Here is a 27,480-nt window from a genome sequence, read left to right as displayed (position 1 = left end):
GACTTTTGGTCTCCAGAAGAATGAGACAAATTTCTGTTGTTTTCAGCTACCCAGTTTATGAGACTTTTTTATTGTATCCCTAGGAAACTAATATGGAGGGATTTAACTTAGATGGGTTTGGTGAAAACCTGAGCAGGAAAGAGAAGGTGTGAGTGAGTGAAGTGGAGGTTAAGTGTGGGATTTCGCAGAGGAGTATAGGTAGTCCTGGGGTGAGTATTTACCATGGGCCAAGACTGGCAGTCTTAACACTGTGGCTGAGCAGAGTGATTTTGTAACCAGACACAGATGGGTTCTGCCTCTCTTTAGCTGGGAGACACTGAAATGTTATTTAAGGTTGCTAAGGCTCTGTTTACTTATTTGCAAAATAGACATAATAATCCCTACAGCATGGAATTATTATGAAAACTAAATGGCATGAGACATGGAAGGTGTTCACCACAGTGCCTTTTAGTGCTCAATAAATTTAGGTGAGTTGGTTGTAATAGTGTGAGTTATTGTTTATGTTGCTACCAGCATAACAACATATGTTGTTTATATGCCTTTTATCTAGCAGCATTTTTATGTGGCACTACAGAGAGTAGAGGCAGAAAAGGTTGAGAACAAATTCAAGCGTTGAAGTGTATTTGTCCATCAAAGGTATCATGGTGCTGAGGGCAGTTGTGGTGTTAGTAACAGCAGCAACAGCGGAAGCAGCAGCAGTAACAGTAGTAGCAGTAGTAATACAGGTGTTAGTAATAGCAGCAACAGCGGAAGCAGCAGCAGTAACAGTAGTAGCAGTAGTAATACAGGTGTTAGTAATAGCAGCAACAGCACGAGCAGCAGCAGTAACAGTAGTAGCAGTAGTAATACAGGTGTTAGTAACAGCAGCAACAGCGGAAGCAGCAGCAGTAATAGTAGTAGCAGTAGTAATACAGGTGTTAGTAACAGCAGCAACAGCGGAAGCAGCAGCAGTAACAGTAGTAGCAGTAGTAATACAGGTGTTAGTAACAGCAGCAACAGCGGAAGCAGCAGCAGTAACAGTAGTAGCAGTAGTAATACAGGTGTTAGTAACAGCAGCAACAGCACGAGCAGCAGCAGTAATAGTAGTAGCAGTAGTAATACAGGTGTTAGTAACAGCAGCAGCAGTAATAGTAGTAGCAGTAGTAATACAGGTGTTAGTAATAGCAGCAACAGCACGAGCAGCAGCAGTAACAGTAGTAGCAGTAGTAATACAGGTGTTAGTAACAGCAGCAACAGCAGAAGCAGCAGCAGTAACAGTAGTAGCAGTAGTAATACAGGTGTTAGTAACAGCAGCAACAGCGGAAGCAGCAGCAGTAATAGTAGTAGCAGTAGTAATACAGGTGTTAGTAACAGCAGCAACAGCGGAAGCAGCAGCAGTAACAGTAGTAGCAGTAGTAATACAGGTGTTAGTAACAGCAGCAACAGTAATAGTAGTAGCAGTAGTAATACAGGTGTTAGTAATAGCAGCAACTGCACGAGCAGCAGCAGTAATAGTAGTAGCAGTAGTAATACAGGTGTTAGTAACAGCAGCAACAGCGGAAGCAGCAGCAGTAATAGTAGTAGCAGTAGTAATACAGGTGTTAGTAACAGCAGCAACAGCACGAGCAGCAGCAGTAATAGTAGTAGCAGTAGTAATACAGGTGTTAGTAACAGCAGCAACAGCAGAAGCAGCAGCAGTAATAGTAGTAGCAGTAATAATACAGGTGTTAGTAACAGCAGCAACAGCGGAAGCAGCAGCAGTAATAGTAGTAGCAGTAGTAATACAGGTGTTAGTAACAGCAGCAACAGCGGAAGCAGCAGCAGTAATAGTAGTAGCAGTAGTAATACAAGGAAGAAGATGAGGAAGAAGAGGAACGATGCTTTCAGATTACTATGTTTGAGACATTTTTCCATGTGCTTTGCATATATTAGCAAGAACATGAAATGTTGTAGAGTGGAGAACGTTGACATTTGGAATCCAAGACTGAGAACAAATTCAGTTGTAACAAAGGGCAGTGTTTTGGTCTCAAGTAGAAAAACTGAAAGTTATTCCAGGTAACAAGGATGAGAATCAGGACGAGATCAAATGTAAAAAATGGTAATGAAGGGCTTCCCTGATGGCGCAGTGGTTGAGAGTCCGCCTGCCGATGCAGGGGACACGGGTTCGTGCCCCGGTCTGGGAAGATCCCACATGCCGCGGAGCGGCTGGGCCTGTGAGCCATGGCCGCTGAGCCTGCGCGTCCAGAGCCTGTGGTCCACAACGGGAGAGGCCACAACAATGAGAGGTCCGTGTACCGCAAAAAAAAAAAAAAAAAAGGTAATCGTTGATGATAAGACACACAAAGTTAATCATTTGTGTAACACAGCAATGTACTATGTTGATGATTTTTTTCCTGTTATGTGATGGCTATGGATGCCTGTGGATGGTGTAAAAATGTCAAGTATATCAATATTACTAATGATAATAGTGATAGGTGCTACTTATTGAGCACTGACTATTTTCTTGTTGTAGTATTAAGGATATTGTGAGTACAATTCTTAAATCAACCCTCTGAGCTAGTGTTTTGTGCCCCAAAGATGCTGCCTCAGATCTGCTCAGCCTCACTCACCTCCAGAGCCCTTGGTTACTGATTCTACCCTGGTTGCCTCTGCAGTGACTATTCATTGGCTCCAACCCACATCACAGTGGCACAACCCAACAGCACCTGAGCTGCTTCCTGTGCTGCTCACCCTTCACCTCCTACCCTAGCACTTCCTAATAATGCCTGAGATGCGTAGTGTCATAGGACCGGATCCATGTCCATGTGTGACAGTCCTGAAGTCTAGGGGATTTAATGCCATGTAGAAGGAACCTATAACCATTTGGGAATGGGAGTCAGCGAATGTATTTATCTCCCTTCCTGTCTGTTGAATGATTTTCCTGTGAACCAATTGCTTCATAAAGACTGTGCAGTAGTCTTCTTGGGAAATAAGAATCTCCCAATGTAGAGCAATTGGTTGCTCTTGATCGCAAGTAGTGGCCAGTGACACACCCTCTTATTGTTTCTCTATCCTTCTCTGTCCCACAACCTTTTCTCTCACTTCTCTTCTGCTCCCCTGATACTTATCTTCCCAATAAATGAGTAGTGCATAGGCATTTACCTTTCTAGAGAACCCAGACTAAGATAATGGTACCAGGATGGGATGGTTATAATGTCTGTTGTGTAGGGGTATCCCTGTCTTCTGGCCTTCACCTGTGCATAATTGGGAAGAGCTGCTGGTGGAAGGTGACACATGGATTATGCAGTGGTTGTGGTGATGAGCCAGAATGGACACAATGACACTTATAAGGATTGTAGAGTATTATGGCTTCTGTTAACAACACTGGTAGCCTTGACAACAGAAAATGATAGGCTAAGGGCAATCTACTGCTTGCTTAAGTCGTGCTATAAAACCTGGAATGCCTTTATAACATCTTTTAATGAGACTCTCATCTTCTGTAACTACAAGGCATATGTTACTGAAAATCAGGCAGAGTCTACTATAAGGCTAACAGAACTGTACATGAAGCTGAATATTCCCCTTCAATAAATCACCTTTGAGAATTAGGCCTTGATAGAAGAAGAGTCGACAATGAAACCTAGGATATGGGCATTTGGATAGACATGCCTGAGAGTCTTTAATCTTCAAATTCCCCTGGATTCTTCACGCTAGCAGAAGTAACCCTCCTTCCACCTGCTGCAGGAGAACAGACTCTTCTTGCCTAGAAACTTGCAATCTCTGCATCTGAAGAAGAAGCCTTGCAAGATAATGCTTATGCTCCTCAAGATCTCACCCTTTCCCTCTATTGCCTCCAGATCAATAATTAGAGTTTGGTTTTAGCACAGCTGGATTAGGGAAGTACAGGCTTGCTCCAAGACAGTAGGGTCTATATGTGAAAGGATTTGCAGGACCTTCCTGTTGTGTTTGAATGTAAGAACTGAGGGAATCTGTGTGGGAGTCCATTTTGAGTAGGTGAGTTTGGGGTAGGGACAGACATTTAAAACTGGATAGGGGAGAATGTATTGACATGGAAGCACTCTCATGAGACTCTGAGTTTAATGTTCTGTTAAAAACACATAGAGGGCTTCCATGGTGGCACAGTGGCCTGCCGATGTAGGGGACACAGGTTCGTGCCCCGGTCCGGGAAGATCCCACATGCCACGGAGCGGCTGGGCCCGTGAGCCATGGCCACTGAGCCTGCGCATCCAGAGCCTGTGCTCCGCAACGGGAGAGGCCAGTGTACCGCAAAAAAAAAACAACACATAGAGCAGATTCTAAAAGTTTGCTGTATGCACCCTGTCAACAGGCCAAAGATGAAAAGTCATATGAACAGATATAATTGATGCAGAAAAAGCACTTGGCAACAGCCACCCATGATAAAAACTCTCAGAAAGTTAGCAATGGAGAATTAGTTCAACTTGATCGAGGGCATCTACCAAAAATGTATAGCTAATATCATAAATAATGATGAAAGACTGAAAGCTTTCCCCGAAGACTGGGAATAAGGCTAGGATTTCTGCTTTCACTGTTATTATTTAGCATAAAACTGGAAGCTCTAGCAAGCACAGTAAGGCAAGAATGGCAATAACAGACATATAGGTTGGAAAGAAAGGAAGTTTTTCCTATTTGCAGATGCCTGATTATCTACATAGAAAAATTCCATATAATCTGCTCCCCCCGCAATAAATCCTCCAAGAACTAACAAATGAGGTCAACAAGATTGCAGGATACAAGGTTAACACATGAAAAGAAATCACATTTCTATATACTAAAAATGAGCCTGCTGAAACTGAAATTAAAACTATAGTGCCAATTATAATTACTCCAAAGAAAATAAAACACTTAGGTAGACACTTAACAAAACATATACAAAACCTGAATGAACATGCTGATGGTAGAAATCAAAGAAGATCTAAAATGGAGAGACATACTGTGTTCATGGATTGGAAAACAATTCCAATTGTGAAGATGACAATATTCCCTAAATTGATCTACAGGTTTAATGAAACACCTATCAAAATCTTAGCGAAGGTTTTTTGTAGTTATTGAAAAAGGCTATTGTAAAATTTGTATGGAAAGGCATAGGTCCTAGAGTAGCTAAAACAATCTCTTTTTTTTTTAATTTATTTTTTATTTTTGGCTACTTTGGGTCTTCGTTGCTGCGCGTGGGCTTTCTCTAGTTCCAGCAAGCGGGGAATACTCTTCATTGCGGTGCGCAGGCTTCTTATTGCAGTGGCTTCTCTGGTTATGGAGCACAGGCTTTAGGCACGTGGGCTCAATAGTTGTGACTCGTGGGTTTTAGAGCGCAGGCTCTGTAGTTGTAGAGCATGGGCTTGTAGATCTGCGGCACGTGGGATCTTCCCAGACCAGGGCTTGAACCCGTGTCCCCTGCATTGGCAGGCAGATTCTTAACCACTGCACCACCAGTGAAGTCCAGCTAAAACAATCTTGATGAAAAGAATAAAATGGGAGGAATCACTCTAGCCACTTTAAGACTTATAGTTACAGTAATCAAGACAGTGCTATGTTGGCGTAGGGATAGATGCATAGATCAATGGAACAGAATAGAGAACCCAGAAACAGACCCACATAATATGCTTAACTGATTCTGACAAGGTGCAAAAGCAATTCAATGTAGGAAACCTCTTTAACAAGTGGTGCCAGAGCGGTTGGACATCCATAGGCAAGAAAATGAACTTTAACCTATACCCCACACCTTATTCAAAAATTAACTGAGTTTTTAGGCTTGACATCAAAAGCATGAGCCATAAAAGGAAAAAATGATGAACTAGACTGCATTAAAACTAAAAACTTTTGCTCTGTAAAAGATTATATGAAGAGGATAACAAGACAAGGTGCGAACTGGGAGAAAATATTTGCAAACTACATATCTGACAAAGGACTTGTATCTAGAAGAACACTCACAACTCAACAGTAAAAACAAACAAACAGAGCTTCCCTGGTGGCGCAGTGGTTGAGAGTCCGCCCGCCGATGCAGGGGACACGGGTTCATGCCCTGGTCCGGGAAGATCCCACATGCCACGGAGCGGCTGGGCCCGTGAGCCATGGCCGCGGAGCCTGTGCGTCCGGAGCCTGTGCTCCGCAACGGGAGAGGCCACAACAGTGAGAGGCCCGTGTACCGCAAACAAACAAGCAAACAAACAAACAAACAAAATCAAACTATCCAATTAGAAAATGGTCAAAACACGTAAAAGACACTTAACTGAAAGGGATATACATATGGTAAATAAGGACATGAAAATATTGTCAGCATCATTGGCCATCAGAGAAATGCAAAACAAACAAACAAAAACCCACAATGGGATATCTCAACATACTGAATGGCTAAAATAAAAAATAGTGACAACACCAAACGCTGATGAAGATGAGGAGAAATTGGATCACTTAGTCAATGCTGATAGTAATGCAAAATATAGATAGATGATAGATAAATAGATAGAAGGTAGGTAATTATAGTAGACACCTGCAGTTTTAAGAAATAATGCAGAGAAATCCCTTGTACTCTTTACCCAGTTCTTCCTTGTGGTAACTTCTTGCAAAATAGTAGTCCAATATCACAATCAGAATATTCACACTTATGTAATCCACTGATCTCAGATTTCATCAGTTTTACTGGTACTCATTTGTGTGTGTGTAAACAAAAAGTAAAAATCTGCAGAGTAGCTCCTTAAAGCTTCTGCACATCAAAGGCCTACACTAATGAGATAGAAGTGCCTTTGCTGAATATTGAGGATGGACTCAGAAGACTCAGGACAGTGCAAATATTAGAATGAGTGGTGTCCCAGAGGACACTCCTTTCATTGTCAGTGGTTTTCAAACGTAACCCTGCACAGAATCTTTAGGTAAATTTGTTAAACATCAATTTCTGGGCCCCATCTCCAAAGTGTGATTAAGTATGCCATCAAATTGGGGGTCCTAAAATTTATATTTCTAAAAAGCTCCCACGTGATGTTAATGTGACGGTTCTGAGGTTCACACTTTGAGAGAACGCTACACTAAGGTGATAAGAAATGCATTGGGGACGGGGAGGCTCCAGGATCTTTGAGAAGTTCAGTGGTGGTTGTCCTCTGTAGGGTGGGTTTGACAGTGGGAGATGTTAACATAGAAGTAAGTAAGCTCCCTAGTATCAATGCTGCTGCTGAGATTCCAGAATGACTGAGGCTAGGTGGCAGCACTTAACCATCAGAGGCAAGGAAGACGAAGACGTACCTGATACAATTACTCTAATGTGTAGGAAGGCTGGAGTGGCGATCATGGTGCCTTGACCTGCAGTGGTTTGTAGCAATGGCTAAGAGATCATGGGGCTCTTTGATTAAAGGAGAAGGTCTGCCCCATGAGTAGGACCCTTCAGTGTCACTACAAGTAGATGGGGTAAAGACCCGTCTGATCTTTCTCAAAGAGACTTAAAATAGGTCTGCTATGCATACAAAGACAAGGAAATGCCAGAACATTTAAGGATTATTAGACAGGGGTCCAAACACTAATATCAGGAGACCTGAAATACCTTCACACTCCTCCAGTTAGAGGTGGGTTGTAAGAAAACCAGATATTAAATAGAATTTGACCCAAGTCCATCTCATAGTGGATTCAATGGGTATATGAAATTAGCCTGTGATTATTTCTTTGAATCCTGAATGTATAATTGGCATAGACTTATTAAGTAGCTTCCCAAATTGGTTATCTTTTCTGGAGAGCAAGGGCTCTTACGGTAAGAAGGGCTAAGTGGAAGACGCTGAAACTCCTCCTTCCAGCCAAGATAGTATCTCAGAAGCAACATCGCCATCTATGAAGAACCTCAGGGATCTTTACTGTCCTTAAAATTTTTAATTATGCAGAGGTGGTATAATCCCTTTCCCTTATGAATACTTCTAGACCCTGCAAAAGCCAGATGAATTCTAGTAGATTATGGTGGCTACCAGAACTGTAACAGGTGGTAGCCATATCTGCATCTGTCTTACTGGGTGTGTTATTTTTACTGACCATCAGTAGAGCCTCTGGTACTTGATGTGTGGCTTTTTTATATGGCATTTTATTTGATACTCTGGTACGTTGAATAATGGCCCCCAAATATGTCCATGTCTTAATCCCAGAAATCTATGAATATTAATACATATGGAAAAAGGGACTTTGCAGATGTAATTAAGTGAAGGACCTTGAGATGGAAAGATTATCCTGGATTATCCAGTCCCAATCATGACAACCCTTACAAAAGGAATGCAGGAGGAGTTGTAGTCAGAAAAGAAGGCCATGTGATGACTGAAGCAGAGATTGGAGTAAGACACTTTGAAGATGGAGGAGGGGGCCACATACTAAGAAACACAGGGGTCCTCTAGAGTCTAGAAGCTAAAAATTCTAGAAAAGTTAAAAACAGATTCTCTTCTAAATCTCCCAGAAGGAATTAGCCCTTCTGGCAACTTACCTTTAGCTCAGTGAAACTAATTACAGACTTCTGGTCTCCAGAACTTTGAGAGAATAAATTTGCATTGTTTTAAGCCACCAAATTTGTGGTAATTTGTTACAACAGCCACAAGAAACTAATACAACCCCATTAGCAGGAAGGATTAAAGCAGCATAAATTATCCATTGTCTTGTCCCAGGGTTGTGATAAATCTCCTGCCCTTGGTAATAATATAAAGTCCAAAATTAGATATATTGATAGATGAGAGATAGATAGCTAGGGACTGAGATATAAATAATTGAATATAGTATTACATTGAATTGTCCTTAAGTTGGAGACATAATTTTGGTTAGACATAGTAGGAAATGGCAAATATTCTTGATATTCTAGAGAGTTAAATATGTGACAGAATAGGAGGTGGTCTCAATAAAGATTTGGAGGGTGATGTATCAGTGAAGTTTTGGGGGATCTAGTGCTCTGCCACATGCTGGGACATCCTTCTAATTAGGATCAAGGGTAAGATGTCAGACCACCCACCTTCTACCACTAAAAGGCATGACACTTAGTCGGCTTTATAGGATTTTGGAAGCAGCGTAGTTCCATGTGTGAGAACACTGCTCTGTTTGGGAAACTGCAGGGTTTAAGTGGAGCCCTGATAAATAAAAATTCTGCAAGAGGTTTACTGTGCAGTGCAAGTCTCCCTTCCACTCATGCCGTTTAACCCCACAAGTCTGATGGTGTCAGTTGTTCCTGTGCTAAGGAATGCTGCTGCATTGTTTCTGTGGCAAGCCCTATTAAGAGAGTCACCGTTCACACCCCAGGATTTTGAATGGCAGAGAAATACTTGCCATTTGGAAAACAGTTCCTTCCATGTAACTGAGATCTAGTGGAGACTGAGCATCTGATTACAGGACACCAGTGAGGTGTGACTGCAGCTGCCCATTATGAGCTAGGAATTATCAGATACATCAATTCACATAGTTGGTAGGAATCATTTACATGGTGCAAATGGCACACTTGGGATTGGAGATTGTCTGGTCCAGAAGCCATGAGTAAATTACATAAATGTCTGGATCAGAGTCCCACATCACCTGCTTCTGTTGTATTAACACCTCTCCCTGACTCATACCCATGCTCTCCTGGACAGCTTCCTACCCTCAGCCAACAGAAGAGAATAGGACTTGGGCTTTGTTCACAGATGGGTTAGCACAGCGTGTTGGTGCTGGCTGAAAATGAACTGATGCCCCACAATAGCTTCACTATAAATGATCAGGGGGATAAGATGATGGTTAGTCAATGGAATTAAAAAGCCAGTGCCTTCTCATGTAGAGTCGACCAGCGTAGGAAACATATTCTGCCCTATGAGAGTAATGTGGAAAAAGCATTCTGTAAGAGAAATGCAAGGTGACTTTGGTAGACAGGCTGAAGAAAAGTGAGAAGAAAGAAGATAAGGAAGAAGAGGAAGGAAAAATTAAGAAATGGTTACTTAGAACCATTAGGAATTTCCCTAACATACTGGTGGGTGAAATATACAGTGAGGGTAGAAGTTATGAATAGGTAGGGTATGAACTGAAAGTTTGTGAGAATTGGGATGTAAATGACTATGATGAGAGACCTGGGCAGGGAGTAAACATGGGGAGCATTAGCTTGCAAAGAGGTAGGTGTAGAGCTGTTATCAGAAGCTGGACCCGAGTTCATTCACAAGCATATCTCTTAATCACTTGGTATCTGGATCATATCAAGAAAAGTCCACCTTCTCGCACAGAGGCATGTGGGCCAGATCCCACCCACAAAGTGAAGGAAAAACAATTTCTTACCTTTGAGTCTGCTATTGAGCAGAAACATGCTGCTTCTAGCTTATTTCTTGGCTAAACTATTTTCATTTTATTCTGCTGTCTTCCAAAGGACACCACTCATACCCTCAAATACATGAGAAACAGGAGTTCAGTTTTATGCTGCTAAACAGAGATTGCCTGTTTAAAATCTGTAGCGTCGTACCAGGTTAAAAGTGTATTCACACTGACTAAAATATTGAAGATCGTGTCCTGAAATCCCATAGCTAATTTGTACAATAAGTCACATAGATGACCCTTAAAATAGAAACTGATGAAATCAAGGGTGTTTATATAGAATATAACAAAAGACCAGTACTCAGTAGACCCAGACCTTGGTTCTTTTGGTAGAAGTAAATTCTTTAAAGGTAATAGAGCTTAAAATATCAATTTCCACCAAGGTCTCAAATATAACTAAATTAACAGAGTGGAAATGAAAGGAAAAAAGAAAACTCTCCAAACCAAGCCACCATCATGCAAGAGTTTCCTAATTTATTTCCCCGTTACCACTGTCCCTTAACCCCTCCAAGAGTCCAGTCTCACACCCCAGTAAGAGCTACCCTTTAAAGAATCTGGTTAGACTATGTATCTCCTCCTTCAAACCATGCAATTCCTTCCCCTCACATTAGAAATAACATTCAAACTCTTAAACCTGGTCCCAAGTTATGACCTGGCTCCAGCCTACCTCTCTCACCTCATATTTGGTACCCTTCCCCTCACTCCAACCATATGTTCCAACTATACCAATGTTTCTTTTCTTATTTGTTTTTTTTAAATCCTTTTATAGGAAACTTATCACCCTTAGGTCTCAGCTTAAAGGATCGTCTCAGAAAAGCCTTGTCCAACTTCCCAAACTATAGTAGTAACTATTCCACTGATAGCTGGTCCATACAATATCGTGTTTTTATTTCCTTATTGGAATTTTCATTATCTGAAATTATCTTGCCTGTGCATTTATCTGTTTATTGTCTGGTACTAGAATATGATCTCCAAAAGCGCAAAAGCCATTTTGTTCTTGTTCTCCATTATAGTCCTAGAACCTAGAAAAGCTTTCAGAACAGATAGCCCCACAAATATTGTTGAGCGAGTAAAAGAATGAACAACTGAATGAAACTAAGTATGCTTTCTGCATTTCCCAGACTCTCTACTCCCAGGATTCCTACATTCATTACTGCTTTTTATTATTGGCTGGTCCAAAAGTCTTCTTAGCTGTCAGAGGAAAGTGGCATTTAGTACAAAATGACCACCATATCTTTCAAGAAATGAAGGAAGTTATTGTATGCTGCTCATTTATTTTAATTATTACCTTGCTTTACATGTTGTTTTTTTTTTTTTTTTGCTGTATGCAGGCCTCTCACTGCTGTGGCCTCTCCCGTTGTGGAGCACAGGCTCCGGATGCACAGGCTCAGTGGCCATGGCTCACGGGCCCAGCCGCTCCGCGGCATGTGGGATCCTCCCGGACCGGGGCACGAACCCGCGTCCCCTGCATTAGCAGGCGGACTCTCAACCACTGCGCCACCAGGGAAGCCCTACATGTTATTTTAATTATTATTATATATGTGGAACAAGGGTCAGCAAACTATAGCCCCTGGGCCAAATTTGACCCACCACCTATTTTTTGTAAATAAAGTTTTATTGGAACACAGCCAAATTCATTTGTTTATACATTTTCCGTGGCTGCTTTTGGGACACAACAGCAGACTTGAAGAGCTGCAAAAGACAGTGTGACCCCCAAAGCTCAAAATATTGGCAATTTGGCCCTTGATACAAAGCAATATGGGTTCAAAGATAGAAATGGCATGAGAAAAAGACCTGTAAAAACATCAGGGGAAAACTGAGAGCAGTGACTAATGTTTTCTTTGGGTAAAATCCAGGAAATTTGATAGTGATCGCATTAGAAGTGTATCCTCAACATGGTCTTGGATTAGAGCGTGAGAGAGAAGCCTGCATTTCAGTTGTTGAGTCAGAAACCAGAACTATACTGGATAAAGACCAAGCTCCCCATTCAGGCTAGTTCTGCATTCTCTTATTAAGAGATGTACACTCTCCTCAGGTTTGCATGAGGCCCCTGATTCCTACCTTTGTTCGTGTCTTCTCTGCACAATCTGTAATGTAGGGAACATTGCCATCTTTGTGATGAATGGTCTCCCCCGTTGAATTGCAATTACAGGTTTTAATAGGTTCATTATTCCACCTAGTTTTGGGGTCCTGACAGTTATGCTGCGGAAACTCATTGAATTGGCTTTACCTCAAGGCAGTCCCGTAAGATCTTACCTTGCCATTTGGAAATCTTTTTGGCTGATTGACCAACTTAGCCCTAATTTCCATATTCTAACCTAAAAAAAAAAATAGTTTCATATATCATCTTTGAAACATTTCACATTTTTTTCTACTTCGAACAAGATACTCTTCATATGAAAAGACAAAGACATGAGCCTATAAGTAAGTGTAGTGTACACTGAGCTTCTTATATAAGAGGCTATAGAGTCATTGCAAAGTTAACCTTTATTATTTCCCCTAGCCTCTCTTTAGATCAATTAGGGAAAAAAGTGTGGAAGATCTTGGATATTACATTAGCTCCTTTCAACCCTTTGTTCTTCTTGGTGCTGCAATTTTTAGGCTATGAAAGCAATAGTGCCCAGGGATAACATTTGGCTGCCTGTTTATGATGGCATTATCTTAGTAAGGTCACCATGGTCTATGGCTAGGGACTTAGGTTTCTGGATGTCTCCCACAGGACTGACTCACACCAAATTCCCAAAGTTTTATCTGATAAAGAAATCAAAATGCCAATTCATCAAATCAGTATGAGGGATCTGACAGCCAAGGAGAACGGAATAATCTTATCTCTTTGGTCAGCTTATTATCTTCCTGTAGAAGGAACTAAATGAGAAGACAAACAATAATCAGAAGATTGTTTGGTGAGTGTAGGATGCAAGCAGAGGGAGGAGAGATGCTGTTTAGAAGATTACATATTTGGCATTGGATACCCAGCTTCATCTATCTATCACTGGGAGCTGCACCATCAGAGGACAAGAAAACCACATTGTGGGTCAAAGCAGCTTATCCTCTGAAAAGTCCTAGATGGATACCTCCAGTAATGGCCTCTAGAAAGCTGATTTTCTACACACATTTTATTGAAATATTCTTGCTTTGGATATTGTCACTTAATTACTACATTAAATCCTACTCTTTCTGACATAGGGATGCTCATCCTCTGAAGGTGATATCTCTATATTTTTTATTTGATTCATTGCATATTAAACTTATGAGTTTGACCCACAAAGTTCATGGATATCTCACTGCAGTCTTTTTATAATAACAATATATAGCATATAGCAGGGTCCTCCAACTTTAGCACTACTGACATTTTAGGCTGGGTAATATTTTGTTGTGAGGGGCTGTTCTGCACATTATAGGATGTTTAGCAGCATCCCTGTCCTCTGCTCACTAGTTGTTAGTAGCAAGCCCCCTCCCTGAGTTGTGACCACCAAAAATGTTCCCCAAGATTTTAAAATGTCTCTTGGGGCTCAAATCACTCCTGGTTGAGAACCGCTGGTATATAGGATAGATGGATGAAAGGAAAAGAAGTTAGCTTCTAATTCTTTTCAATAATCTAGAGCAAAAAGCATTCAACCCAGTCAAGACAGATTCCAACTTCATACAACTGACCATTCAACTTTATTCCTCTGAGGTTGCCTTTACCATAATCAAGGTGTTTATAAAAAGCAAATCTTAACTCAGAATTTTTTTCCATAAAATTACTGTGTTTAACTATCTTTCCAAGCAAGTCACAATTTTCTCATATCTTCTTGGGAAGAAAATTTATAGCACCTTAGTAGACTTTTGCTCAGTTATACAGATCATCCTATTTTTATTGGGAGAGAACAATATTTCAAAACATGAGATCTGTACAGTATCTATCAAAAAGCCCACAACTGATTCAACCCTGAAACCTAACTAATGTGCATTTTAATTTCCTCTTATTGGAAAGCTGGGTCATAGAGCTTGGGATAGAAGAGATCTTCTAGTCCAACAACTTAATTTTCAAATAAGGAAAATAAATCTCAGAAGTAAATTGATGTGCCTCTAAACAATAATAAAAGGATGATTTGAGCTCAGGTTTTCTGACAACAGAATATGGTTTTATACTATATAATTCCACATATGTGCATAGGAGGTCTTTTGGGGTTTCTACTTCAAGCAAAATAGAAATGATGGTTCATAGATTACATATGTCTCCTACTCCTCTGCCCCGTAACCATACCTTGTTGTGCTTTTATAACATATTTCAATACATTTCTCCTGCCCATGATCAGTCCCCTGGCTGTATCTACTATGAGCATAAAGTGCATTGGGTTTGGATCAGGACCTTAAAGTTTTCTGGTCCAGCTGACAAGTACTGTCATCTTAGGACATGAAGACTACCTCATCCATCAACTTATTGGAATTCTATCCCCAACATTAAAGAACTATTTCTTTGGCTTATGTCCTTGCAACTTGTTAAAATGGGAACAATTTCTTACGAATGGCCCTGGTCTACAAAGCTTCAGTTCCTAAAAGATACATCCCTAGATGTCCTACCCAAATGCATAACCTAGTCTTTAGACAGAAGTATTATCTCATTCTCATCCTCTATTTTAAAATATATCTCCCCATCCTTTCTTTCATCGTATTTGAATCATCTATATCCCTGCCCTTTTTCTCTCTAAGCTATGCCCCAACCCTGTTAGTTCTCCAGAATTACAAAAAGAGTAGTCTTTGCAACAGAAGGTATACGTTATTTTCACTGCAAATTACCAACAGCAGCCAAAAGCCCTTTGCCAAAAGAGCTATCCTCTGAAAGTAGGACTACAAGGTCTTTTTTTTATTCCAGAAATGATTAGATTTTTCCCTACCAATCAAAAAGTCCTAAAGCAAGCCCAGTGATGCTTATACTTGGGGAGGATTGAGCAACCTGGATGGGGGATTGTATTTACCTGCATTCAAACCCTCGGAGCAGTTCTGCATTTCTATGGCAGTTCCCCTTTTACAGGAAGGAAGAGGGCAATTGGCCAGATAAAATATAATTATTGCTGATGTATATATCATTCATCTTGAGCTAACGAGATCATTTCCAGAAAGATTTTGTTAGCAAAAGTGAGAAAAGGGAAGAACTGTAAGGAGAAAGGTCAGAAAAGGAAAATAATGCAGTGCATGGAAAATTCTATGTGTAAAAAACAAGCTGTGTAAGCACATACTGAATTCAGGTGAGAATTTCAGAGGATGTTTTGCTGTGATGTTAGCATTTTGAAGGGCCAAGGAATGTTCTTTTTAAGTGTATTTGTTAATTTTTTATTTTTAATCAATCAGACTTTGAAACTTGGCATTTCCACCATCCATATTAGGAATTGGTCTCTAGAGTCAGAAAAATCAGGTTTTAAAATACCAGCTCCACTCCTTATTAGATATGGGACAGGTACAAGTTCTTTAATTATTCTAAAATTGCATTTCCTCATCTATAAAATGGAACCAATCCATTAACAAGAGTCTGGCTTAGATACTCAATAAAGGCAAAAAAGATGGATAAATGGATATGTGGGTGGGTGGGTGGAAGAATCTGAAACTCTGGATCCATCAGAAGAAAAAAAATATCATCTGAATTCTTACATAAAGAAAGCAGCTTTGTTTTGTTCGCTCTCATCGACAGTGAGAAAGAATTAAGAGTTCATTCTTCAGGAAGGGCATGAGACCTCAGCTATCAATATTGAAGAAAGTACAGCTTCACCTGTCTTGAGTGTTTTTGCTCTAAGGAAGTGTTTTATTGAAGTGATGGCACAGGAATTGCCTAAGAACTTTGTTCTGGATTCTGAGCACCTCAAATAGATTGATTTTTCTCTCTAAAGAATCAAGCCCTTTAAACTTGCTATGTGATACTACAGACACCTCTTCCTGAGCTCAGTGGCCAGGCAGAGCCCAGTCTAGCCATGGAGCTGGCCTTCCATTTCCATTTCAGCAAAATGAGAAGGCTTTCTTTTTCTGAATCAGTAACTGGCTGGAAGAAGACATGGCACAGGGACATCTCACAGGGTCCTTTGGAGGAGCAGGCAATCTAACTGTTGATGAAGGGCCCACAGCAGCTCATAATGTAGAGAAATTTTCCTCTCTGCAGCAGGAAGGTAAGGAGTTGTGCTTCATGCTGGCGAGCTGATTGTTCGGCTCATTCCAGTTAGTACTGTATCCAAACGGAATAATGTATTTTTCCTTAATTCTTCCAATTATCCAAATACTCAATGGGAGAATGCATACTTTCCTTCCAAATGGAAGCGCAGAATTCCTCTCTGCTATGAGGCCTGGTGATTAGTGCTACCAGATTAACGCTGCCTGCAATTCTGCTGGAGGTGTAGCATTCGTTGCCAGCGTGCAATTGCCCATCAGTATCACTAATTAAAGAGGGGCTGCACTCCCTCTCCCTGCTTCCTTAACGACCTCACTACACAGTGAATCCCATCTGGAAGATGATTACAAGTCCCCTAGCACATATAATTGTACCCGAGATAGGGTTTAGGGCTCCTGCCAATAGGTCAGATGTCACACCTTGGGGTGGAGAGGGCGCCCTGATTGGAAGGGAGGTAGGGAGAGTGGATTTGGAGGCAGTTTTCCAAGCAAAGAACAACAAGTATTGACTGTGTGCCTCTGATTCAATGCTACAGATGAGTAAACAATAAGTGTCCTTAAGGGGCAACAACAAAAAAAGCAAGTCAGCCAAAGAGCATACATCTCTATCCACCACAGCCCGATGGTTCTGACAGGGATCTCTGAAGGAAGCAGTACGTTGAATCAGCAAAACTTCACTTAACCCTGACAGTTTAGTTTGATGGCCCTGCTGTGGAGAGTGACAGATGTTGCAACAGTAAGAGCAGGATACTTTAAATGCAGGCAACATGGGGCTGTTTTTTGTTTGTTTGTTTAACATTGAGTTGCAAATCCCAAGGCAAAAGAGGCAGGGGTGTGAGAAAAAGAGGTAGGGGTTAGATTTGAAGAGTTTCCACGGTAAAAATATTTGATGAGAATTTAGCAGTCGAAAATTAACCAAACCAAAAAAACTAACTAACCAACCAACTAGGGTTTTTGTTTGTTTGTTCCCTTTTATGAAGTGATCTACAGAGGAGCTTAGCTGGGAAGGAGGGACCTCAGTGTCCCCAAGGCAGGGGAATAAGGCAACCCAGAATGATTGAATGTTTAGCTTTTGCATTTAACCCTCATTGCATGAATGAATTAAAGTCTTCTAACTGAACTCTGTGGATGGACCCCTGACCTCAAGAATCTTACACTAAAGATTTTTTTTTAACAGCTGTATTTAGATATAATTGACCTCCCGTGAATTTCATTCATGGCGAGTATAAGATTCAAGGATTTTTAGTACATGTGTACAGTGCACGATCACCACCACAATCCAGTTTTGGAATATTACCATCATCCCAATTTCCTCATGTCCACCTAGAATCAACCTTCCCACACCTCCTCCCAGCCCCAGTCCAGGCAACCACTAATCTTCTTTCTTTTTTTATAGATGTTTTTTTCTGGACAATTCTTGTAAGTAGTACCACGTAATATGTAGTCTTCTACATCCGACTTACTTCACTTAGCATAGTGTTTTTGAGAGTCATTCATCTCACAGCACGTCAATTCTTTTTTCTTTTCTTATGGTGGAATAGTGTTCTGTTGCATGGATATACCACACTTTGTTTATCCATTCATTAGTCGATAAACATTGAGATTGTTTCCAGTTTGGTGATATTATTCATAAAGCTGCCACCTTCAGATCTGAAGTTCTAGGACCATCCACAGCTTCTTGTACGTGGGCCATTATTATATTTTTCAACTCCAGAATTTACATTTGGCTCTTTTCATAATTCCCATTGCTTTGTTGAGATTTTCTATTTGTTGATTCTCTGCCATCATATTTAATCTTTCAAACATAGTTTTCTTTAGTCCTTTGAACATATTTTTAATAGCTACTCTGAAGTCTTTGTCTACTAATTCCAACATATGGGTCCACTCAAAAACAGTTTCTAGGGACTTCTTAAAATTTTTCTGTGTTACATTTTCCAATTTTTTTTGCATGTCTCATAATTTTTATTGAGAGTGGGAATATTTTAGACAAGGGATGACAATAATTGAATTGAATTCTGATATGTCCTACCTATGCAGAAATTTTTGTTTCTCTAGTCTTTGTTTTTTTTAAATTTCATTTTGTTTTTTAGTAACTTGCTATGAATAAATCTACCAAATCTATTTCCCTTGTGTGACTTCTGTTTCTACTCACTTTTTTTTTAATTTAAATTGTATTTTATTCATGGCTTCCTAGGGGTCACACTGTTCTGCATACCTTACTGATCAAACAATGACATTTGACAAGCTGTGCTAAACACCTGAGTTCAGTAAGTCTCTACCCTCTGACAATGGATCTGTGTATATGTGGGGGAGGACATTTACATTCATACAGCTTTTAAGCCAGCTCCAGCTTTTACTTTCTGCAGGTCCTGTTGCACATGTGTGAGGACAGAGTCAGACACCAGCATGTAGACAATTTAGATTCTCTTTGGTCTGTTTTGCATGTGTGCACAGCTTTCTTGTCAACTACGGACCGGTGGGAAAGTTATCAAGACCCCTTTTTGCTGTGTCATTTCTCAGATTTCTCTTCTAAGTTTCTGTCTACTCTGCCACTTCCTTACTTGCCCAACTAGGTCTCCACCTCTGATTAACTGAACAAGTAGTCTTTCATTCTTCTGTGACAGAAATAGCTAACATTACTGACAAAGCTATTAGTATGGGATATTTTTTTTTTTTTCCTGCTTGCTGCAAATAAAGTCAACCCTCTCCATCAGTGAAGCTTCTGGTTTTTATGAACTGGCCCATTCTGGTGAAAAAAATGGCACAGGCTTTCAATTTTTACCCCCAATTCAGTATTTTTTCCATGAATAATTGCTTCCTGACTTGGTGTATGCATTTGGTTAATTTCCAAAGCCCTGAAATTGTGTGTGTGTGTGTGTGTGTGTGTGTGTGTGTGTGTGTGTTCAGTGTCATAGCTGATTTTCAGGGAGAAGATTTGCTGAGAGGATTTGCCATATTAGAAGTCTTGTCTCAAAAAGTTATTTTTGAGAGAAGGAATGAATGAATCATCAGTAAAAATGTAGCTATCATAGATCCCCCATTAAAAAAAATTGACATGCTCATCCTTTTTATTATGTGATATCAAGTCCCCTCGTGACTTTAATTCACATCTCGGAGTACTAACACCCCTTTTAATATTTAGTCCCCAAAACTGGATGCAATATTGCGGGCATGGTCTCACTCATTCAGGTAGTTGTAACTTACCCATTCAGGTAGTTGTAACTTACCCATATAGAATGGATTTACTGAGAATCTATCGTTCAGTAGTAGTAAATAAGAAACAATAAAAGTTAATCTTTTCAATAGATTTCAATAGATTTGTTTGGGCTCAGGCAGAGGATCCATGATGGGAAAGTAGTTAAACACTAGATTAAGTTTCCATAGGAGAAATTTAGGATTGATATTTTAACTATCTTTATCCTTCAATCTTTAACGATGGCAATAGAAACCTCCACAGGGGAAAAAGGAGAGTGTAATAATATTGATAAAAGCCAGCATTTCCTGAGAACTTTTCATGTTCTAGGCATGATTTTAGGTGTTTTACAGGTAATTTCTTTTTGACCTTTGCAACCCTACTGATGAAAAAACTGAAATCAGCTGGAGTAATCAACCTGGCTGAAATCACAGAGCTAGTTAAGTTTGACTGTGGATATTCTGGGATCCAGATCTGGGCACTTATTGAGTATGCGGTGAAGCTCACTACCTAGTAAAGGGAGCTTTCTCATTGGAAGCTAATCTGGGAATTCCTTGCTTTATATCCTTGCCAGTTCTGAAGGAAATTGAAAGATTACTGGTGTAAAATTTTAGAATCCAGCTTACAACACATTTTAGTGGTGCAAGGTTCCAGTTTATGTAAATTTCTCTGCTTTGCCTCCAGAAATTACCAGTCCCTAGGAAAGGTGGCTAAGAAGCCGGCCCCCGGGTTGCTGAAGCATCCAGACTGCTATGCACATCAGGAGTACATTCTGCATAATAAGTAGCCATCCCTCCCACTAGAACAATTGCACACAAATCAGGACGGAACAGGGGAATTCAAATCAGCATTGCTGGCAGCCACTGAATCTGAGACCATTTGATAAATGGAACAAGGGCTTCTGAAAATAAGGTGGTACTTTCTAATGATTTTCTTTTTTTGGCCAATCTTATGCAAACCACAAGGAAAGAATCAGAATAACAAGTCACATGAAAATAATATTGCTGAAATCCTGATAGACCTTATAACGGATGAAAATGGAATCATGTCTGGGACGGAGAAAGTGGCAGCTCTGGCCAATTTTATCCCCAAGTCCCGGAAGTGACAGAAACAGCTCAGGCTATGTCAGGCTTATAGCCTCTAGGACTCGTTGGGACCATTTCCAATAACTCTGAGGCCAAATCCTCATCCTAGGAAAGCAAAACTTCTCCTGTCTTAGCAGCACCATGCTTGCCTTACAAGTGGAGTAGGGCCTCTGTCAACGATATGCTTGAATTTTAATGGGAGGTTATAGAAGGAGCTGCCCTTTTTGACCTTTTTACCCTTCTGAAAATAAAGAAGGATTTGTAACTCTTCCCCCTGCTTCTCCAGCCAACCATTTTGGCCTAGGAGACTTCAACGCTATTGCCTTGTGGTTTCCATAGCATAAACTGATCCACTTACATGGTGGTGTGATTGCTCTATCTCTTTCAACCCAGTTGAACACAATGGGAAGGATAAGAAGACTTTGTTAGTCTATATCCCAACACTGTTTAGCACAGGCTGAAATGCGCTGATAACTGGATTCAAAAGGAGAGTCGTTTTCAAGGCTTGGGAATTAGCAAGATGTCACCTGCCTTAGGCTATGGACATTACTTATTCATTCCTTCCTCCATAATTTTATTAAATAGTGTCTGTACGTGGCATGGATTAAATATCGGAGGAATTACCACTATGCAGAGGACATGTTCATTGCCGACCTACCTCTGTCAATTCCACTCCCTCCCCCATCCTATTTTTCACTCAGGTCCTGCAACACCTATGACATGTCATTTTTGTTAATAGGACTTAACTGAACTTCACCAAAGAACCAAGTACCCAACTGCCCTCATAACACAGGTGCCCCACCTGCCATGTTTTGCCTCTCTCTGTTTTGTTTACTCTGTTTTAGATTATTCTTTCTCCATCAAGATCCATCTTTTTTTCCTCTCTCTCTCATTTTCTCTGGAATCTTCCAAACATTTTTATTAACACAGAGAATATTTATTGGTATTGGCACTTAAATTCTCTGTGGTAATTTCCCTCAACTATGAAGTGGGAAGGATAAGAGTACCTATTTGATATATTGCCGTAAGGCTTAAATGAGATAAGTAGCGTGCTTACAATAATACATACCACATGGCAAATGCTCATTAATTACTCTTCATATCATGTGATCATTCCACAAATGTTTAAAAATTACACAAAAATTTCCTTCTGGTCACCAACAATATAAATAATAGGTAACATTTGTAAATTAGATACCGTGTGAAGCACTTTCTCACATTAATTATTGCCACGTCCATTTTATTGATAAGGGTACCAGACTGTAGAAAATCAGTAATAGTTCTCTGACATCACCTCTAAAATGTGTTTGGAGGGGCTTTTTGATCAACTGTTGGATGGACTAGATATGTAAGGTACTTTAGACCATCTGATTAAGGATGAGTGATACCACAAATCACAGCAGTGGAAGGATCACCCACTCTTATCCCTTCTAAGTGCTTTCCTGATAGCATCACCAGCATTTACTATTTTGGGAAAGAGGGCAAGAAGTGGAAGAAAGAAGTGCAGATATAAAGCCTGGAGAGAAAATTGGGAGCTGGACCTGGGCTCTCTTGTTCCTGAGAATACAAGTCAGGATTTGGGGCAGGTGCTGATCCTATCTTGCAGCTAAGTCTGCCAGGACTGGCTCACCCTGCCCACCTGACCCTGTAGGATGGGGCCACAAATGACGCTGATGGGGGCAAACAGTGAAGACAGGTCCATCACATGGTCAAGGACAAGACATCACTGCTCAGCCATAATCCTTGAGAACTGGAAATGTGGATGAAGTGACAAAATATGCATTGAACCTGTACAGTGAGTGAACCTTTCTGTCTTCCCAGGATTTTCTGAAAACTCTTTTATAAGAGCAAGCATTTCTGACCAAATCTGCCAGTCTTAGTTCTACCTGACTCACAGAACCCCCCAATTCTCCCATCCTCAAGGTCTCTAGGGTGGTAACTGGCTTGATAAAGAAAGAATCTGGGTCTGGACAGGGGTAGTAGCCAGAAAGAAAGGCAAGGCATCAATCCGAGCCCGAGTCAGGGAGGAATGAGAATAGTGATCAGTGGGGTAGGCAACGAGGGATGCAGGAGCTGTTCTGGACGAGTGACAGGGTGACCAACAGAGATTTGGGTTTAATACAAGATGACGGAGATGGTGGTAAGTTCAGACTCATTTTAGTGAATGGTTTGACTGCAGCAGAGGGAGGTTTGTATTTTTATTAAGCTCTGAATAGGCTGTGGTGCCTACCTTGCTGACCATTGTCACAGCACCTACCATAGTGGAGCAACTCCATTCACATTTGTTGAATGGATGAATAGATGGCTGATCATTTCCTGAGAGTCTCCTAAGCACCTCATGACCTCCTCCACTTCCTGGAAAGTCTGTTCTCACCAACCTCCAATCCCCTTGCACTATGTGGACCATGAGACTTGAAGGACACTCAGCTACTCTGCCAATGCCCCTTTTGAATTAGCATTGGTTATCCTCCTTAATAATATTCTTCCTACATTCCTGGGATTACTAAAAAACCCAGGGCTTGCTTCATTGCAGCAGGCCTAAGGTCTGAGGTCATAGTCTAACAGTGCCCACCATACCATCCCGTGAACCCTTTTCCTGGAAGCAAGGGAGAGGAATGAGGGGAGGGGCTGTGGAGTAGATCCCCTACCCATAAGGCATCCTGCTTATCAAGGTTTGAAGAAGTGGTTCTCAGTACGAGCTGCACATTAGAATCACCAGGGGAACTTTTAACGTGCCCATACCCGACCCTGGATTGATTATATCAGAATCTTGGGGTGTGAGGCTCAGGCTTGGGGTTTTTTTTTTAAGCTCCCCAGGAGGATTGTATCGTAGCCAGAATCAAAACCCAATGAGTTATAATTCTCTAACGTTGCTGCAATTAGAATCACATGGAGAGATTTCAAAAATCCCAATGCCCAGGCCATGCTCCATACCAGATTTAAATCAGATTCTCACATATATATGGAATCTAAAAAAAAAAACCAAAAATGGTTCTGAAGAACCTAGGGGCAGGACAGGAATAAAGACGCAGACGTAGAGAGTGGACTTGAGGACATGGGGTAGGGGAAGGGTAAGCTGGGACGAAGTGAGAGAGTGGCATGGACATATATGCACTTCCAAATGCAAAATAGATAGCTAGTGGGAAGCAGCCACGTAGCACAGGGAGATCAGCTTGGTGCTTTGTGACTACCTAGAGGGGTGGGATAGGGAGGGTGGGAGGGAGACGCAAGAGGGAGGGGATATGGGGATATATATATATGTATAGCTGATTCACTTTGTTATAAAGCAGAAACTAACACACCATTGTAAAGTAATTATACTCCAATAAAGTTGTTAAAAAAAAAACCATCAGATTATCTGGGGCAGGGTCTGGCCATCCACATTCTTAAAACTCCCTGGTTTATCCCAGTGAGCAGCCAAGTTTGAGAGTGAACAGTTTAGGAGAAGGTGGGGTGTATATGCCCTTGGTATGCTGAGCCATTGTTACTTGCTAGTTGAGTGACAGTGAAAAGTACTGATCTGGGGCTTTGATCAAAACAATATCATATGCCTGATACTCATACACGATTCAGCCTTGATATGAAAAAGGATTATGGTTAAGCAGGCAGTGAAGAGCTAATTATTTTTTATATCATGATTCCTAGGCATCAGAAATAAAATTAGATATTATTGCTTTAGTACCAGATCCTCACAGCAATCCTGAGAAGTGGCTAATATTACTCTAATTGTAGCGATGAAGAAATGGATGTGTAAAGAAATTAAGGAACTCGTGCAAGGTTGCCCAGGACTTCAGAGTTGGAATTAGGATCTGAACCATGGTATAATGACACCAAAGCTCAGGCCCTGCTTACTATACTTGTTTGCTTTTATTTTTTAAGAGCTGATTATAATATAATTTACATACCATAAATTTCATCTATTTTAAGTGCACAATGATTTCTAGAAAATTTACAGAGTTGTGCAACCATCACCACTTTTGGTTTTAAAGCATTTCCAACGTCCTTAAAAGATCCCTTATGCCCATTTCCTTGACTGACTTTTAAAGAACATTGGACTAGAAGGCTGAATACCTGGGCTTTACTCCCAACCCTATCATTTACATAGTCCTCTGACCTTGAAGAGTTCCTTCACTTCTCTGAGTCTCCTTTTTTAAATTAGTCACTTAGAGGTAATAATCCCTGCTATAGGATAAAGGTCAATTAAATATCACATAGAGAAGTGCTTGGTAACTAAGAAGAGCTAAAGAAGTAGAAAGTACTGCACTTTTTTTTTTAACATGCTGAAAAACATTTTGCACCTTCCAAATGCCTTAGATCTGAAACTGACCTCAGAGAATTGCAATTAACTGCAAGACCAGCTGTTCTTCCCTCTTGCCCGTTGTTCTCCTGTACCAACACCCTCACTCCACTGAGGTTTGTATAACTACACTCCTTTGGGAGTTAAAACCTGCACCAGCCATCATAGCTGGTGAGAGTGTACACCCCTCCTGAGCGCTAGTATGGCTCAGAGCTCTGTTTGGGGTCTTCAAGGGTCTTTGCTGTCCCTGGCAGAAGCCTGGGGTGCCCATACACTCCTGTAATGACTAGCTGTCAGGGAGATGCATGGTGTCCTTTTAGCAGGAGAACAAGAACAGATGAGGTGGATGGTGGTATTTCTCCAGCCTCTTAATTAGCACTCTGATGGGTGAAGAGAAGCCCAACTGAGATGCATTCCATCACAGCTGCTGGGGAGTGAGGCTAAAGGTTTATGATATTCATCTAAGTCCCAAATAAGCAGTTAGCGTGGAGCCCAGCATTAATGCCCCCAACCTTCTTTTATTTATATTGCTTTAATTCTTTGCCTGAGCTGTTTTCCTACTTTCATATAGCTTAGATTATGAACATCCTGAGGGCATATCTTCTTTTGCCGTATGATTTATTCTAGCTACCAGCATTGATAAGTGTTCACTGAAATATAAATAGAGCTTGAATCTTCATGCAAGTTCTTATCTGTCCTCATTTCCTCCAGCTTGCAATATTTGGAAGTCTTATCTTCCATATAGCTAAAACACCTAGAAATTCACAGACTTTTCACCTAGCATCTCAGAGATATTCATCACTGCCTTCTGATGACTCCTGTGATATTTTACCTAGTTGTGATTTTTCACCCATCTCCCAAACTGTGTCCGTGTTTAATGGCCCATCCAGCACATAGAGAAGATGAGAACCTTCTAGGGCCAGACGGAGTGATAGTCGGGGCGCTTAGCCCCCTAACTCTTTTGAAAAGGCCAATTGAGAAGACCTGCATATATTGTTCAGGTCCTGGAATGTTGTCACATTTCTAAGAGTGCCCCAGAGCTCCTGTTCTACCTCGTAGACGAGGCACCCATGTGAGAGCAGTGGGGCTTCCTCCTGAGCATCAGGCAGATTTCAGTGTCCCCAGCCACAATGTGAAGCAGGAACAGACAGCTGCACAGGGAGAGGCAATGGTGATATAAATACATGTTTAATTGCACATCAATTACAATTACTAGGCTGCATTTATTTAACTGCAGTATAATTAGAGCAAAAGCCTTGATTCAATCATAACCTTATCAAACACAGATCCTGTCATCTTCCTGTGCTTGCGTGGTCTGTGTTTCCCTTTGTGCCAGCTGCCAAGGGGAAGGGTGATGGCAGTACCCAGTTGGGGCAGGAGGCCCCCGCCAAGGATTCTGTCCGCATTGGGGACCCCTGATCAGAAGCTGTAGAGCGGTTCATCTTGTCTCTTCTTTAGCAGCTCACCGTGAGAGGGCCTGATTAGCTAGAATGACTTATTGAAAATATAACTCATCCTTGATGGCAGGCTTCATAACCCGGGAGCCCAAGATTAGTAAGGACATTACATAGGTTCAGCCTCCAGAGATGAATCACTGCTTGGAATGTATCCTCTCATAGTTCCTATATCTGATTTCTCATCAACGTGGATGGGCCCTGACTTGACATTGCTGCAGAGGGGTGGCAGCAGGCAGGCAGACTATCTTTCACTGTTAGCTCCAGGCTGAGTTTTTGTTCACCTCCCTCTCTCTTTCATTATCTCTTGGCTTTTCTGTTCCTGGCTCCCTGGAGGCTGAAATGCTGTTTTTTAAGTTTTCTGAAGGAGAATGCCCTCTTTCTGGGAGCGTGGTTAAAATCAGTCATCTGTTGTACCCTGCCCAGCACAAGCATCCCAGGTGGACAAAGGGGTCCTTTCTTCAATGACCTTCTGCATGGTGACCGGGAGGGGAAGTGGAAACAAACTTCATCTCCATTTTATGGATTGGAATGTGAAGGTCTAGTTCCAAAAGCCAAGCCTAGCAGAGACAGACACGAACAAAAACAGGCAAATGTCTTAATGTTTGCTCTTGGCTAATTTTCTCCTTCATGCGCTTATTTCCTACTCTTCCAGCCAAACAGAAAGCAGGTACGTTTCTGGAACTTTACTATTAATAAGTAATGTGTATTGAGTACCCACTCTGTGACAGGCAGTGTTGATGCATTGTCCTTCACAGCAAAGTGCAGTGTAGCCACTGTTATTATTTCCGTTCCACAGATGAGAAAAGAGGTTAATTGTCTGGCTTGAGATCACAAAGTTAGTAATGCAGTGACCACTGTTGTGGAATGCAAGACTAGGGCCAACACTGCATGGCACACTTTTTGTATTTTGTCTCATCTTATTCTTACAACGTTATGGATGAGGCATTATTCTCACATTGCAAATAAGGAACATGAGCTCTGAGAGGTGAAGCTAATGCGGGAATTTTCATGACTAGAGATTGATGAAGCCATGTTTTGGAC

General features: G+C 41.1%; 1 protein-coding gene across 1 annotated transcript in view; it reads left to right on the top strand.

The window, feature by feature from the left end:
- The window catches only part of AGBL1 (ATP/GTP binding protein like 1), a gene marked incomplete at its 5' end in the record, with an annotated part of 671,581 nt that extends 645,180 nt beyond the window's left edge, over positions 1-26,401 (top strand). Inside the window, 6 exon segments of the mRNA XM_032621686.1 lie at positions 637-1,187; positions 1,278-1,802; positions 12,422-12,513; positions 13,129-13,172; positions 16,279-16,409; positions 26,319-26,401. Coding sequence (XP_032477577.1) covers positions 637-1,187; positions 1,278-1,802; positions 12,422-12,513; positions 13,129-13,172; positions 16,279-16,409; positions 26,319-26,401 — 1,426 coding nt within the window.
- Between the last annotated feature and the right edge of the window lie 1,079 nt (positions 26,402-27,480).

This window comes from Phocoena sinus, chromosome 2 (assembly GCF_008692025.1).
Source record: "Phocoena sinus isolate mPhoSin1 chromosome 2, mPhoSin1.pri, whole genome shotgun sequence".
NCBI lineage: Eukaryota > Metazoa > Chordata > Mammalia > Artiodactyla > Phocoenidae > Phocoena > Phocoena sinus.
The sequence above is the reverse complement of the archived record's forward strand: the minus strand, read 5'-3'. Positions and strand labels throughout refer to the sequence as shown.